This window comes from Pristis pectinata, chromosome 26 (genome assembly GCF_009764475.1).
Source record: "Pristis pectinata isolate sPriPec2 chromosome 26, sPriPec2.1.pri, whole genome shotgun sequence".
Lineage (NCBI taxonomy): Eukaryota > Metazoa > Chordata > Chondrichthyes > Rhinopristiformes > Pristidae > Pristis > Pristis pectinata.
The window spans coordinates 19,207,485-19,224,023 of NC_067430.1; the positions used below are offsets into that span (position 1 = coordinate 19,207,485).

Consider the following 16,539-nt stretch of genomic DNA (forward strand, 5'->3'; position numbering starts at 1 on the left):
AGATAGGTATGTGGGTGATGGCCAGTTTCCAAATACACAGGTGCTGCTTGACCCACTGAGTTCTTCCAGCAATTTATTTTTGCTCCAGATTCCAAAATCTGCAGTCTCTTGTCTCTCCAAAAATCTTTCATGTTAACCAAGGTTTGCCTTTAACAAATCCATGCTAGCTTTCTCTAATCAACCCACAATTGTCCAAGCGACTGCTAATTCTGTCCCTGATTATCATTTCAAAAAACTTCCCCACTGCTGGGCTTAAACTGGTTTATTATTGCTGCATTCTCACTCACAATCTCATTTGAATGACGGTATAACATTAGTTCTCCATTCCCCACGTACCATCCCCATCTCGTCAGATGTTTGAAAGATTATAGCCAAGACCTCTTCAATTTTCACCTTCCCCTAGGCAACCATGGATGCATTCCATCTAATTGGTCCTAATTTTAAAAAAGTGTTATTATGTACAATTTGTAATGTCACAGAATTGGAAGTTACAATCATGCAAAAATCTGAGACAATGAATAAAGCACAAGGTAAACTGTACTCTATTTAGATTTTTTTTTCCATTTTGTTTTCATACATTAATTTAGTTAAATATTTTAAGGGACTATATTGTAAACTTGTTTACATTACAGATGCGCTCAAGACATTATTTTAAATATTAGAACGATCTATCTTCCCACAGAAACTTCAGTGGCTTCACTACTCCTCACAAATCCCTCCCCTATTTTTAAAAGTTCTGGTAGCTTTTGGTAGTTCTGGTCTTATTAATCCCCATGCCTGTAGTCAGAATATATACCGCAAACTGATCAGAGCTAAATTTGTTCTCACCTTTCTGACATTTTGCTGTCAGGAAAAATGAACTGGGAGGGATGTGAAAAGTCTCTGAAAGAATATCCATGTGTATTGGGAAACTTTCATCTATTTATTTAGCATTAGTTAAAAATCACTTGTTATTTGTGAAATTGGTTTAGTTGACTGTCAAATTTATTTTAACAGTTCTAAGTTGATGTCCTAACTGTGACACACTGCAGATACCATATGGTCTCCTTTCACACGATGCATTATGTGCAGTCGACAAAATCCCACAAGATGTAAACACTGCAAAGTAAGAGAGCAACCATAAATACCAGATTCTTTATTCAAGAGAAAAGCGTTTTCTATAGTCCCAGGAATTTCTCAGAATTGATGTTGCAGATAAATAACATGAGCTGAACTACAAAATACTTATTTGCCCTGGACCAAGAGATCAAAATTTCTGATTTCTTTACCTAGAAGATCAAAGCTTTATTATTTCTACATGTATTCTTTCTATGTTTGTGTAAATGGTGTGGAGCAGCCAGTCAAATAGCCACAGGAATTACTGCAGAGGACCATCTTTTGGAATATCCAAACCTTTCAAGCAAGGTTTATTTCTCAGCAGGCAAGAGCTGAACACTAGCAGATTCCTACCTTTCTATATTCAGGGAGCACAGTGGCCAATTATTTTGTTCCTTCCCTGTCATCACATATAACTTTAGCCAATACAGCACAGAACAGTGGTCAAGAATCACACCTATTTTGTTGCCTACAGTTGGGATCCTCACAAGCTAAAGCAGCTTTCTGTGGAGCTATATGGTACACGTATCTGATAACTTCAAGAACAGCTGAAAAAAAATTTCTTGAGATTAGAGGGTAAAAACTAATTGATTGGAGCACTGGAAAACAAGTACTACTTGAACTGGAAGAGAATAAATGGGCATCAAATGAGAAAATGAACATTAATCCTCAATCAGAAAAGCCCACAATTGCAACACTCTGATTGTAATGGTAAGAACTGATGCCATGGTTAAAGTGATGACTGATGGAGACGATCAATCAATGCCTCCCACAACCCAAAGCTTGCCAAGGGAAGTTAAACCTGGATTAGCGAGAGAGACTTAAGTGTTTCTCAAACTGAGTGGACAAGATAAAAATGATCCATTTTGCTTAAAAGATAAGTCAAACACCAGAGGGGCATAGATCTAAAGTATCTGGGAGATGGATTTGAGGAAAGAGGGGGGGAAAAAAACACCCAGAGTGCAATAAGGATCCAGAACTCACTGCTTGCAGCAGTGTGATAAAAACTCTCATGACTTTTAAACAGTACTTGGTTGCATTCTTGAAGAGCCACAACCTGCAGGGCTACAGACTTGATACTGGATGATATGTTTTTCAACCAAAGGCAGTGGACCAAATGGCCTCCTCCAATATCATCAATGTTCTATAATTCCAAAATATACCAAGTAAGCAGAAATTGGGAATGGAAATTAGTAAAAAAGGAACAAATACAAACGGGTGGACCATTCAGCAGTATCATGGCCATATTCATTTTACCTTTCAGCACTATCCTCATCTCCATTAATTTCTTAGTATACAAAAAAAAATTTTGAACTTGTCTTGATTTATACTCAAAAACCATTCCCTCTGGGGTAACAATTTCCAAAGAGTCACAAAAACTTTGTCATTCCTATTCATTGAATCATACACAGGATGTGGCCCTTCAGCCCACTGTGGCTGTACCAGTACAAGTTCAATTCAATTATGCCCATTCCTTTGTTCCTTAACCAGTACTGCAAATGTTTACTTTTTAAATGTATATTCTATTCTTTTAAAACAAGTAGCAAAGAAAGCCCATGTAAAATTACAGATGAAAATGAATTTTGAAAAATTCTCTTGAGAAGGGATTCCAAATAGTTTATTGCAAATTGCCAGAGATAGAAGTGAGGCTGTGTTAGTATGAATGGATCTGATCCTTTTCATAACGGTACTACTTAATTATCTAGAGATGCTGCTTGAAAGGCAGGAACAAGTGCAGCAGAGGTGGGAAGACAGGATATTTAGAACAGAACCAAGCCAGAGATGGATACTTTGCCCTGAAGTGCATTTTGCTACATGCTGGGGGAACAGATAACCAACACATAATTTGCAATAAACATTCCAAAGATCAGGCATGATCTGCAGAAAGAGAAAATTAGTATTTCAGGTTAAAGACCATTCGTCAGAACTTGGAAAAAGAGAAATATTAGCTTTATGTTGCAGAGGAGGGGGGGGGGGGAGAGGATGGATAGGACAAAGGGAATATCACTGACAGGGCAAGGCCAGGGTTGCCATGGGGATGAGTTGTAAAGATCATCTGGTCAATGGGGGCAATTAGAGAAACAAAATTAAAAGCTATGAAATAAAGCAAGTTAGAGTGAGAGTACAAAGAAAAAGTTACAGTATGCATGGTTGTCAGATACCCAGCTCAGGCTGTGCTAATGGGAGAGAAAAACTGAGCCAATATCAAAGCTGGATGAGTTATAGACGAATAGCCATTTCAGATACAGACTGTGAAAGCAAGTTGCTGCAAGTTGTATAATTCAATGTCAAGTCTGGAGATTGCAACATAACAAGAGGGAATATGCTTTGCTGTTCCTCTAGCTCATCTTGGGCCTCATTGTAAGAGGTCACAGACAGATCAGTCAAAATGGGAGTGGAGAATTTAAGTGGCAGGCCATAGGAAGCTGGGACGTCCCTGCAAAGTGGTTACCCAATCTGGGTTTGGTTTCTCTGATATAAAAACCATATAGTGAACACCAAGTGCAGTATTCCAGATTGGAAGTGCGAATGAATTACTGCTTCATCTGAAAGGACTATTTGGGTCCCTGGAGGATGGGAAGAGGGAAAAGGAAAGGTGTTGCATCTGCTGCAGTTGCATGGGAAAGTGCTGAAAGGAGAGTGGACCAGGGAGTCCTAAAGGGAATAGTCCATTCAAAATGCTGAAAGGGGAGATGTTTCTGGTGATGGAATCTTGAAGCTGGTAGTACTTGCAAAGAATGATCTGTTGAAGACAGAGGCTGTTGAGGTGGGGAGATCAGGGGTACTCTATTCTTGCTTTTCCAGGAAAGTGAGAGAGCAGAGGTGAAGTCAAGGGCTGTCAGTTATGGTAGAGAAAAGCCAAGGTTTAAGCAGACAACATATCAGAGGCACCTGCATGGAAAGTCTCATAATTAGAGCAAATAGGATGAAGAAACTGGAAGAAACAGAGTGGAGTCCTTACAGGATGCAGGGTGGGTCTGTAAAACTGTTATACATGTTTATTACCAGCCTATCCCCCCAAGATGAAGACAGAGATTCAGTAGGGGAAAGATTCAGATAGACCATGTGAAGGTGAGAGCAGGGTGGAAGTGAGCTCAGTCATCAGCAGTTAGTAAGACATCTCAGAGACAATCTGTAACCTTGTCAGATGAGGCCATTCAATGAGGCCAATCAAAATGAAATTAATTATCCTGGATATATCTTAAGAATGATGGCCCCAAAAAAGAGGAAATCTGTAGAACTAAATATTTAGCATCAGCAAAGGCTTATCTGCAGTGAGTCAGCTGAAGCAACATTAAGGATGATTAAACTCAGCATCACTAAGATATCTGGCGTCATCCTCCAGATTGTTAGCCAGCCATTATCCCATCTAGATGTCAAGCTGTCATATAGCTTGGCAAAAGATTTAATATTAACTTACGTTTATGCTGCTCCCAAACAGGACAATAGGTCATAAGGCATTTCACTGCAGTGAAACTAGATGGCGTTTGATTCTGAATCAGATTAGGACTGGCAATCAAATGCTTGGTCAATGAGCTAGGTTTTAATAAGCATCTTAAAATGAGAGGTGAGATGGGTATTCTAAATCCAAGAGCCAGGTCGGTTGAAGGCAATAACAATGAATTAAATAAATAAAGGAGGCATAAGAATCCAAAAACAAATTCCAAGAGGGTAATACAAAACATGTAATCAATAATGGCCAGGAATGACCATGGGGTGCTTAAAACACAAGGATAAAGAGATTGTGGGAATTCAAATAAGAACAGCGAATAAGAGAGCTGGCATAAATCACACCACTGGAACTCCACAAGTGTCAGAACCTACAGATCTAACAAGGAAATGAACAAATCACAGTATTTGTAAACATTTACATTAATACTGAACTGAGAACATTGCAGGAGTTTTCCGAGTAAAAACAGAACCCAAAGCAGCACGATTTTCCTTTTAACCAATTTTATTGAATATAATTTGTACAAAAGTCCAGACCAGGGTTGGGTTTAATCTTCATCTTCCTCTTCCTCTTCATCCTGGTTAATCTGGAAGTAACGGAGCTCATAGCTCTCTTTACTGTTTGCAACCACGCGAAGCCAGTCACGCAGGTTGTTCTTTTTGAGGTACTTCTTGGTGAGGTATTTCAGGTACCTGCAGAAATGGAACAGAAAGTTTAATAATTGAGGGACTTGGACCTTCTCAGTCTCTCCCATTCAATAACCCAGCCACCCATTTCTCTCAGCCTAAAACTCCAAGCCTGTCATATGCAGACACCATTTCCTTTTCACTCCTTTCAACCCCCTGGAAGTCTTGTACCAAGGTTCAATCATTCAAATCTGAAAAAAATAAGGAATCACATCATATCTAATGCATGGACAAGAACCAGTAAGTTTAGATGAGTTTATTACCAGGAGAGGCAAAGGAGAGCTATTATCTAGACAAGACTTAAATTCTAGCTCCACTTGCCCAACCCAGGCTCATATTCAACAAAGATCAGAGTGTGGGGTTTACTTTGGTCTTTCATCTCATTAAACCTAATCCCTCATAAGGCCCTCACTAAGTTGTGTATTTTCAGGATCTGGATTATTAGGCACCTACTGCAAACTTTTCAGCTCCATTCATCAGTACCAAGTTAAATAAACACATATCTCTCATCCAGAGAGCACGACAGCAGAGAAACAGCAGTGGAAAGGAGTTGGGCGAGTTTGCAGAGGAATCAGTGGGCACAGGGCCATGTCAGCACCAGAGAGCAGAGAAAAAAAAATCAGCATGGGACTGCCTGAAGATGTTTCAAGGAGTCAGCTGAGATGGATAATCAACCGGCAGTTGGGACCTGCTCCCAGGGCTGAATCAGGCCAAGGGTTGGTGCTGCACTTCCTCTAGTCTGGGTCTGAGAGGAAGCAATGCAACTGATAACTCCATCCATCCCAGCACCTTCAGGGCCATCAATACTGAATGCCACCCTGCTCATACATCAGCTGAAGCATGATGGCCAAAGGCATAGAAAGGACAACGCCTGGTTCTCAACATGAGCCACAATAGCCTCCAGAAACAAATACACCTATTGACTTTTAAGTCAGATTTAACTTCCCAGAGTTGTCAGTCATGTCTGCAATTCAGTCACTTTTTGTTTGAAAACTATCCGGCAATTTAGCTAAGGCCTTAGTTATGATCATAGTGAGATAAGCACTACAATCGAGGAGGATCAGGGCTAGAATAAATTTACCCAGTGCATTGAGAACACAATACATTCAAGTCCAACAAGTGGGTGATGTCCAGGATTTAAAGCAATGAAATTGGACAGATAGTTAAAATATCAGTGAGAACATTTTGATGGGAGTGATCATAATTCAGTGATATTCAATATAGTTATGCAAAAGGACAATAATAAATGAGAAATAAACCAGAGCAAAGGCTAATTTTACCAGCCTGAGGCATGATTTAGCAAAGACTCAAAACTATTATTTGGAAAATAAAATTAGTGTCAGGAAAATGGAGACACTCAACAGGGAATATTTCAGAGTTTAGACTAAAAGATCCATAAAAGGGAAGGGTCTAAATCTAAGAACACCATGTACATTTTCAGGACTTTATGAGTAGAATAAAACCAAAGAAGTTTCCACCTTGCACTGAGAAACCAATTCTGCAGAGAGCTATACAAAAGTGGAGGGGTAAAATTTTAAAGGTAATTCTGAAGGCAAAAACTGCATGGAAAATGGAGAAGTTATAGAAATTTTTTAAATCATATTCTATATAAAGAACAAGAGGACAACAGAGATGAGTATTGCCCATCAAAGATCAATAACCTTATCTCTATACAAACTGGGTGTGGCTCTAAATGAACTCACCTTCACAGGAAAGGGGGACCATACCAATGAGGAAATATTAAAAGTAAATTCATTCAAAGCTGGATGAAATGTATCGCAGATTATTGATAGCAGGATCTCCAACAACCAGAATTATTTTCCAATCTTGTCTGGCTGAAGGCATGCAGACTGGAAGGTACCTAACATGGTATCGTTTAAGGGAGAAGGAATATACCAATTGCAGGCTAGTCACTTACATCTATTATGCAAAACAACAGAAAAAATTCTGAGTCTGTTTAAAATTATTAGAAAAGGACAGTCAGCAAGGAAGTTAAAGGAAGACTATAATATATTGAATTGAAATAATGAGACACAATGAGGGTAGAACATGTTTTAAAGTTCTACATAATAGACTGATCAGAAAAGTGTAAGATCATGGCATCTGAGAAGTGATAATGAGCTACTTTTGGAACCAAATGATCAAGAAGCAAAGGCTAATGGTTGAAAGTTGTTTTAATGAATAGAAAGCTTTTCCCAAGACTTGCTGCTAGTCCCCTTAATTTTCATAATATGCACCAATGATTAAATATGCTTACATTGCAAAGAGTGGTCATTATGCATCACCTCACACTTGTCAGGATTAAGTTCAATCTGCCAACTCTCCACCCAACTTTCCATCTGATCTGTTTCCTGCTGTAACCATAGACAACCTTCCTTGCTATCCACACCACCAGGTTTCATGTCATCCGCAAACTTACTAATCACCAAAGAAAAATGAGGTAATGTGCTTTAACGACTACCATCCAGTGTCTCTGACATCTATCAAGTGCTTCAAGAGATTGGTCATGGACACATCAACTCCAGCCTCCCGGTCAGAGTCAACCCCAAAACAGGTACATGGCAGATGCCATCTCTCTGGCCCTAAGCTCATCTCTGGAGCATCTGGACAGTAAAGACACTGACATCAGACTACTACTTATTGACTACAGCTCCCCCTTCAATATCATAATTCCAAGCAAACTCATCTCCAAACTCCTAGACCTGGAACTCAACATCTCCCTTTGCAACTTGATCCTCGACTTCCTTACCAATAGACAGCAATCAGTAAGGATAGGCAGCAACACCTGGACCACAATTACCTTAACACTGTGCCCCACAAGGCTGTGTCCTCAGCCCCCTAGTTTACTCCCTATACACACACATTGTCTGGCCAGATTCTGCTCTAGTTCCATCTACAAGTTTGCAGATGACACCACCCCGTAGTGTGCTGAATCTCAAATAACAGTGCGTGCGAGTACAGGAAATAGATAGAGAACCCAGTGGCATGGTGTCATGACAACAACCTTCCCCTCAATGTCAGGAAGGCTGGGGGGGGGGGGGGGGGGTTTTGCACATACTCCTGTTTACATCAAGGGTACTGAGGTTAAGAGCTTCCAGTTCCTAGGAGTGAACATCCTGCCCTGGTCCAACCACATAAATGTCATGGCCAAGAAAATGCACTAGCGCCTCCACTTCCTCAGGAGACTAAAGAAATTTGGCACGTCCCTGTTGACCCTCATTAATTTTTATAGATGCACCTTAGAAAGCATCCTATCCAGATGCATCACAGCTTGGTATGCCAACTGCTCTGCCCATGACTGCAAAAAATTGCAGAGAGCTCTGGACACAGCTCAGCACATCACGAAAACCAGCCTCCCCTCCAAGGACTCTCTACACTTCTCACTGCCTCAGTAAAATAGCCAACATAATCAAAGACCCCATCCACCCTGGACATTCTCTCTTGCCCCACCTCCCCTCCACCCCCCCCCCAAAAAAAAACATTGGGCTGAAGATAAAAGCCTGAAAGCACGTACCACCAGGCTCAAGGGCAGCTTCTAAGACTGTTATAAGACTATTGAATGTTCCCCTCGTACAATAAGATGGACTCTTGACCTCACTATCTACCTCGTCATGGCTTTACACCTTATTGTCTGCCTGTACTCTCTCTGTAATCTGTAACTGTAACACTTTATTCTGCATTCTGTTATTGCTTTTCCACCAGAACTACCTCAAAGTACTGATGTGATAAAATGATCTGCATGGATGGTATGCAAAACAAATATTCACTGTATCTTGGTATGTGACAATAATAATAAACCAATTTACCATACCTTCTACATTCATATCCAAGTCCTTAACATACCACAAACAACATAGGTCCCAGCACCAATCCCCAAGGTACAGCACTAGTCAGAGACTTATGATCATATAAACATGCTTTCACTGCTACCCTCTGCCTCCTATCACCAAACCAATTTGCCATCACTTCTCTAAGTTAGAAGTTTCTCCTAAATTACTACCATATTTATTAATAATCCACATTTTTGACCCTTAGTTTCCATTTTCCCAGAATGGAAACATCATTTCCTCACCTACCAAATCATGTTTCCATGATTCTAAAGATCTCCAGTATGGTACTACTGCTGCATCCTCAGTTTTTCTCCACTTGAGATCTCGAGAAATTAGAGGTTTGTTTGGATACTGTATTCTCATTCTACAGATTTAGTGCATTCCTTGTAAATTATAAAATTGCTTACAATTCCCAAGGCCAAATTTTTAAAAAAATTCTAATATTTATCCTTGTGGAACATCACTTCCCCCCTTTTGTTGTCTAAGTAACTAGTTTTAATCTGTCTGAAACATTTGGTTTAAGAGACATCCCTTGAAAAGGAATCTTTCATTAACACAGCACACCATCGCCTCCCTTGCCTTCCAACTTACCTCTTTGAGAATGGGACCTCAGAGGTAATAGTGATCTTACTCTTGTTCCTCTCAATGGTTACCACATTGCCCAAGTTCCCAGCTTTACCATTCACTTTAATGCGTTCCTGTAGGAACTGCTCCTGTAAAGGAAAAAACAGTGGTGAGTTATTAAATTCCCTACTGTGCATGTATGGGAGAAAATGCTGTATATGCCAATATGTTTGTCAAAAATCAGCAAATAGGGAAGAGCCATTTCTGGTGTATTACCAAGCTGTACAAACAGTAAGATCTCATCTGCCAGAATTCCCACTCTTGATGACAACCCATTGATCTTCCTGAAAAGCAGGCAGGTATGGACACAAAAACTGGCTCAAATATAATACTTGCCTCAAGCTGGTTGATTTGACAGGCTGCACTGCCTAGACATGAATAATGGTGAAGTGCAGTGCCTGTATAATCTGCAACTTCACCAGAACAGCTAAAACATTTTCCAGTTTCACACTTATTTTGTAAATCTAAATTTGACAATTGACGCTGAAGAATATCTATAAAAATTTATCCACACTGTATCTAAAACAAATGTGGGAAAGAACCTTCCAATTACATATGATCCAGTGTTTGAACTAATAGAATGCAACTCTGCCCCTTGATTCAGCCATTCTAACGCTCACAGGCCAGCACAGTCTATAGAAATCCAGCAAAGTGCGTGAATGGATAAAGTACTTCTATGAAATGCCTCCACATTACAGGCATCGTGTAACATTGTTACCGGGCCATTCCACTTGGATTGTGAAACAAAAAGTTGCAGAATGAAGTTTCCAGATTTCTTCCCATCAAATTTAGATTGTCAAATTAGATTTATTATCACTGACATATAATGTGAAATTTGCTGTTTTGCAGCAGCATCAAAGACATAAAAATCTATAAATTACAAAAGTAAATAGTGCAAAAAAAAGAAATAATGAGGTAGTGTTCATGGGTTCACTGATTGCTCAGAAATCTGATGGCGAAGGGGAAGAAGCTGTTCCTGAATCGTTGAGCTTGCATCTTCAGGCTCCTGTACCTCCTCCCTGATGGTAGTAACAAGAAGAGGACATGCCCTGGATGGCGAGGGTCCTTAATAATGGATGCTGCCTTCTTGAGGCACCACCTCTTGAAGATGTCCTCGATGGTGGAGAGGATTGTGCCTGTGATGGAGCTATCTGAGTCTATAACCCTCTGCAGCCTCTTGCGAGTACAGCATGCCAAGCTAGTCCAAGACACTCGAGCGGAAGAGTCAATAGTGCAAGCAATTAGAAGTGGTGGAAAAGAAACCAGGCCAAGCACTGTAGGCCATAGGACCCCCTGAATAATCTTAGCTGATGATTTATCTTCAAAATCAATTCCACTTTCCCACCTTTAAGAATGCCACAGCAAATGGTGACATGACACTAAACTGCACTTAGATGTGGTTTACTGCAGAAGCTTCCAATGTGCTGGATGTGAAGACATTTGCAGACAATATAGAATATCAGCCTATATTTAGGAGCCCTTATCAGTTCCTCACTGGGAATCTGTAAGTAGAACAAATGCCTATCTTCTCACTTAATTTACCCTGGATACAAAATAATTACATTTTCTTTTTAAAAACAGCAGTGTTCAGTAAAATTGCCCATATAAAGGAAGAATGCACTTAGATTTGAGTGATAATTCCTAGTGTTTATTAATTCTCTTATGATGCCACACAATTGTATGGTAACTCCAATGACTTGGCTTAGAAAGCTGGCTGAAACAAAGTACTCTAAGAATTCATCACTCAGATTTGAATCCCCTAGCATCTGACTACATAGCTGATGTCAATCTTTAGAACGTACAACTAATTAATTTGTCATTAAAACATTAGAAAACAAAACACTTCTGACCCACGCCAGAAGAGACCAGGTCTAACCAAATGGATGATAAGCCAGAAACCAACTCAAAACCATTCCACATGACTACCCCTATCCTTCAGCATAAAAACTCAAACTAAAACCCGAATTTTTGACATGGGATATCAGACAAAGGCAAGGGCAAACATCATTTAATTACAATCAAGTAATGCCAAATCATCTTGTTTTAGTTTCAGTAAACCAATATTTTGGATAGAAAGCAAAGTAAAATCCAAGTTTTCAACAAAATATTGTAATTTTCAACATGTTTCCCAACTGACACATTCACAGGATAAATGCACCCTTGGTGTAGCCGTCACGGGGGAACATCTTGCACAGTCTGTGCTGAGTGAGCTGTCTCAGCCAGAAGTTCAGCTTTACATCTAAGCTTAGAACATGGGAGAGAACACAAGCTTGGTGATCAGGTATCATTCTTAAAATTCAGCAAACTGTACAGAAGTATGTGGCCCTAAAGTCACCAAATTGTCCAGACTTACAGCATCAAATCAGAAAATGTCTGATTCAGGAACACAGGTGAGAAAAGGACCAATAATGAAGAGAAACTGTTATTGTATCTAGGCATAGGTCAACCTATTTAGTCCAAGGAGAGATAAGAAAATGTCAACTTGGTCATCAGTTTGATATCAAAAGTTGCTGAATAGCACTCAATAGGATCTATACTGTAGCTTGTTTGTACAGATGCAGCATAGCAGCCAAGCCTCTACAGATGTGGTATGAACATACAAAAAGGCAAACAACAGGAAATCACACTGCACCGCTACAAACAGACTCCATGATGTTGACGTTTATAAGCACGGAACTACAACCACAGTTCAAAAAAAGTTCCATAATTATTAGTCCACAAGCAATCTTTGGAGAGGAGGAGAATGAGGGGAGACATGATAGAGGTATAAATATTAAGAGGAATAGAGTGGACAGCCAGTGCCTCTTTCCCAGGGTACCAATGCTCAATACAAGAGGGCATGGCTTTAAAGTAATGGGTGGGAAGTTCAAGGGAGATATCAGAGGGAGGTTTTTCCACCCAGAGAGTGGTTGGTGCATGGAATATGCTGCCTGGGGTGGTGGTGGAGGGAGATACGTTGGTCAAGTTCAAGAGATTGTTAGATAAGCATATGGAGGAATTTAAAATAGGGGGTTATGTGGGAGGAAAGCGTTAGGTAGTCTTAGGCGTGGTTTAAAGGTCAGCACATTGTGGGCCGAAGGGCCTGTATTGTGCTGTATTGTTCTATGGTTCAATCTCTCCCCGATCCACCACCCACTGCCTCCCTGCTGACCCAGCAGGATGTGGAGTGCCAAACGTGCTGGCCCAAAGAATGTAGATTCCAGCAGCATGGCCCAAAAAGTGACGGGGCTCTGGCAGGAAGCCCTGCCACAAACTGCCCTGAAAGCTTTGACAGTCAGCAAGTCCCTACCCTCAGCTATAACCAGCTGATAGTTATAAACTGATATTCAAAGGCATTTAAACCAGTAACATTGAAACAATCAAAATTAAATAAACCAACATCATTTAGAAATACACACAATTCAAAAAAAGTTAACCAAAATAATTAAAAGATTTTGTCTTTCACCTCAACCTGCCGCCCCACAGCCCCCACTGAAAGCAATGGGGTATCCTGCCACTAGCACCCAGTATCCAAATTGCAGTTCAATCTCAGAAAGACTGGAATCCACTGCTGGACTCCTTTTCTGTATTCTCCATTTGTCATTAAGACTGGAACTTCCACATTTGAGAATTCTGGTCTTTTTCAATTTAAATTCGTGACTCTATGGGAAGATCCAAACCTATGTTGCAACAGAAAGCAGCCACAAAAAAACATCTGGGGAAGACTGTCTATCTTACTTAAATTGAAACAGTTTAAGAATTTGGACAAACAACCTCCTGCTCAAGCAGTGACAACTCAAGTAATCAAATCAATAAGATCACCAACCACTTCTCTCATTCAGCACAATCACATGACATCTCATGCATCTATCCAGTGCCCTGTCCACTTTATCATCTTACACAGATACCATAAAACATTGCTCTCCAAGCATTTGATTAACTGTTGCATTCTATAATTTTGTGGATCTAAAGATCAGAGTGCCAAAAAAATCAAGCATCTTTTTCCCATGGATCATGATCCCACCATCATGGTTACTTGGTGATTACAGGAGATGTTGGTTGCCATGGAATTAATTTCTTGAAGCTACAAGCAGAATTTGAATTTAAAGCCCAGTTTGTACTACTCACTCAAATTGGCTTTGGGCAAGTATAAACAAGTACTTTAGCCTTTAAATATTACTGGTAAAATTTATTAAAGAGATGAAACTGTCAATATATGTCCCTGCAACAATTGCAAAATTTGTATATAGCCACATTTCATGACATTGGTTCATCTGAATAATTGTTTTCAAAATTAACTCTGACCATCACCAAGATAAAATACCTGCAAATTAATGGAATGTGTATTTAAATTTGGGCATGTGAGAGCAGGTATAGGGAAATGGGGGGGGGAATAGGACTGATGGGGACGCTGAGAGGACACTAGACTCGATGAGTCAAATGGTCTCATGTCTAATATATGAGAAAATGGAATACAAAATCTTAATTCTCAAGGTTCCTAGATGTACATTTATACAGGCAGAATTCTGGAAAATAATGCATAATATTGCATCCATTTGGATTGCTAAGAAAATTACACAGATCTTCCAATTTCAAATTTTGATTGTCTTTAAATCATCAGTTAACATCAACATAGAGAAAGTGGTTATACGGTTTGCAATTCATGGAATTAAAAGAACTGCATATACAACTTGGAAAGTACATTGCAGAGACTATGCTTGGTACCAATACGTCGAGCAAAAACATTGCAATTAGCACATATTTTGCCACCAGGATAACGTTTTGTATCCACCTATGCAGCCCTGCTATCCAAATTTGCTTTTATGACAAATATTAAAGCACAACATCATCACAATGAAAAGGCTATACTGCCATAATACCCCACTAAAGTTACATAAATAACAAGGTGAATAGAAATGCACAGGATAATGTAAAGTCTTGAACTCAAAACCTTTGATTCAGAAGCAACAATTGCACCAGCTGAGATCTCAATATCACCTCCAAAAGACAACTGTTACAATAAGCCATCAGCAGAGTTTTGGTGTGACATACAGCATTAAGACAAAACCACATCTGTGGCCCATACAGCACTATGTTCCCATGCTACTTAAGAAAGGCTATGTCGACTTACAAAATTGGAAGCATCCATGATTCCATCTTCTACTGGATGTGTACAGTCCAAGGTGAACTTCAGCACCTGCTTCTTCTTCTTGCCTCTCACTAGAAGCTTTTTCTGCAAAGCAAAAGTCAGACAGGAAATTAAACATTAAAGAGGTGTGGGAAGCCAGCATCCTAAATCATAGCCAGTTTCCAGCATCACAACTGTCATAAAACAGATAGTTCAGCTTTCTCATCTTCAGGACAGCAAGAACTTTCCAACTTTTGATTTGGAGACCCAGATTTCTAGCATCTGCAGTCTTTTGTGCCTCCATTTTGATCAGGAGACCAATGCATTTGCAGAATTGTGATCTTCCACGCAGGATCCTGAAGACAGAAAATACAGCATTGTACCCAACAGCAGCCAATAAACAAAAACCATGAGGAGTGTGTGTGTGTGTGTGGGGGGGGGGGGGTGGTGGAAGAAGGGGGGGCACTGACTTAGCTAAAATCCAAAGCAAAATTGCCATTCTGCAATCCACATGGATGCAATTTACAGCAATAATGAGGTAAATTTTAATTCACAGTGTGAGATTATTGCTAACATCCTTTGTCCATCCCAGCTTTTTCAGAACTGAAGTGGTTATACAAGTTGACCACATTTTCATCATAAATCAGAGAGATTCCCTTTGTTCCACCCATCCCTCTGACATTCTCTGCTACTGAAATGTTAACTGTTTATATTTTCAGAGATGCTGTCTGACCTGCTGAATATTTCCAGCATTGTCTGATTTTAGACCACACTGGTGTGTCTGGAAACAAAGATAGATATGACTGACAAGCATGACAGACTTCATTCCTTGAAGGACGCGTGAACCAGCTGGACTTTTGAAGCAATTCAGTGGTTTCATGAGATTAACTTTTTAAAGTTCCCCAGTTGCCTTGTTGAGATCCAAACTCAAGTCTCCCAATTGATGTTCCACAGCTTTGCCTCCTAGAACAATATGGAACTATAGCACTTAACATGTGCTGTGAAATCACAGCAACGACAAATGTGGCCTACTAACCTGCAGGTCGGAAAAAATGAAAACCGGCCTCCATTGAAAGTTTTAATTATTTATTTTGTTGATTTTTAAATGTAAATGGGTTGAAAACTTTCCTAAACACGTGCAACACACGGGGCGCAACATCAGCCCAACACCTCAACCCAGAAATGGAAAGCAACTAACCCCACTAGTGATAAGGACGGTGTTAACCCGCGGACCAGCGGATATAAAGCCCAACTCTGGTCTCCACGTTCAAACTTCCACCCCAGGCCACGGCCTAGTCCTCAGGCCTACACCCACCAGCCTACCCACTGATTGCTTGCGCAGGGTGGGGAGGGCAAGTCGGTCCAAATATCACAATAAGGGGAACACAAAATTTCATAGTTTCGAAGCGTGGCAAAAACCACGCGGTTTTTCCACCACAGCTATAATCATCAACTACAACGCGGCGGCGGACTCACCGCAGGAGCCATGTCTCCAAAAAATGGCGAAGCCACAGAGAGAGAGAAGGGGGAGCGAGCGCACGCATGCGTAGTGATCCATCAGACGCCTTCACCCTGAGCACCAATCACCGTCCAAACACTGCGCATGCGCCGAACCTCCCCAGCCGCGGGTTCGGGAACCGACCAATGACGGAGCAGGGGAAGACGTCTGCGCGGCAAGGGGCAATCGCAGCGCGGCGTAAGGCGCATGCGTCTTGCTGAGGCGAGGAGCACCAATCAGAGTCCGAA

General features: G+C 40.5%; 1 protein-coding gene across 1 annotated transcript; it reads right to left on the bottom strand.

The window, feature by feature from the left end:
- Positions 1-5,032: 5,032 nt before the first annotated feature.
- Positions 5,033-16,334, bottom strand: rpl22 (ribosomal protein L22). The gene is made up of 4 exons (XM_052039298.1): positions 16,270-16,334; positions 14,797-14,898; positions 9,654-9,775; positions 5,033-5,238 (listed from the first exon to the last, which is right to left on the bottom strand). The coding sequence occupies exons 1-4, from the start codon at positions 16,279-16,281 to the stop codon at positions 5,094-5,096; spliced, it is 381 nt and encodes a 126-aa protein (XP_051895258.1). The 5' UTR covers positions 16,282-16,334; the 3' UTR covers positions 5,033-5,093.
- Positions 16,335-16,539: the final 205 nt, after the last annotated feature.

Excerpts from the sequence above, each read along its gene's own strand:
- rpl22 (XM_052039298.1), bottom strand. Across the intron at positions 9,776-14,796 it reads TCATGGATGCTTCCAATTTT|GAGCAGTTCCTACAGGAACG; the intron begins GTAAGTCGACAT and ends TTTCCTTTACAG. Across the intron at positions 5,239-9,653 it reads GAGGTCCCATTCTCAAAGAG|GTACCTGAAATACCTCACCA; the intron begins GTAAGTTGGAAG and ends CCATTTCTGCAG.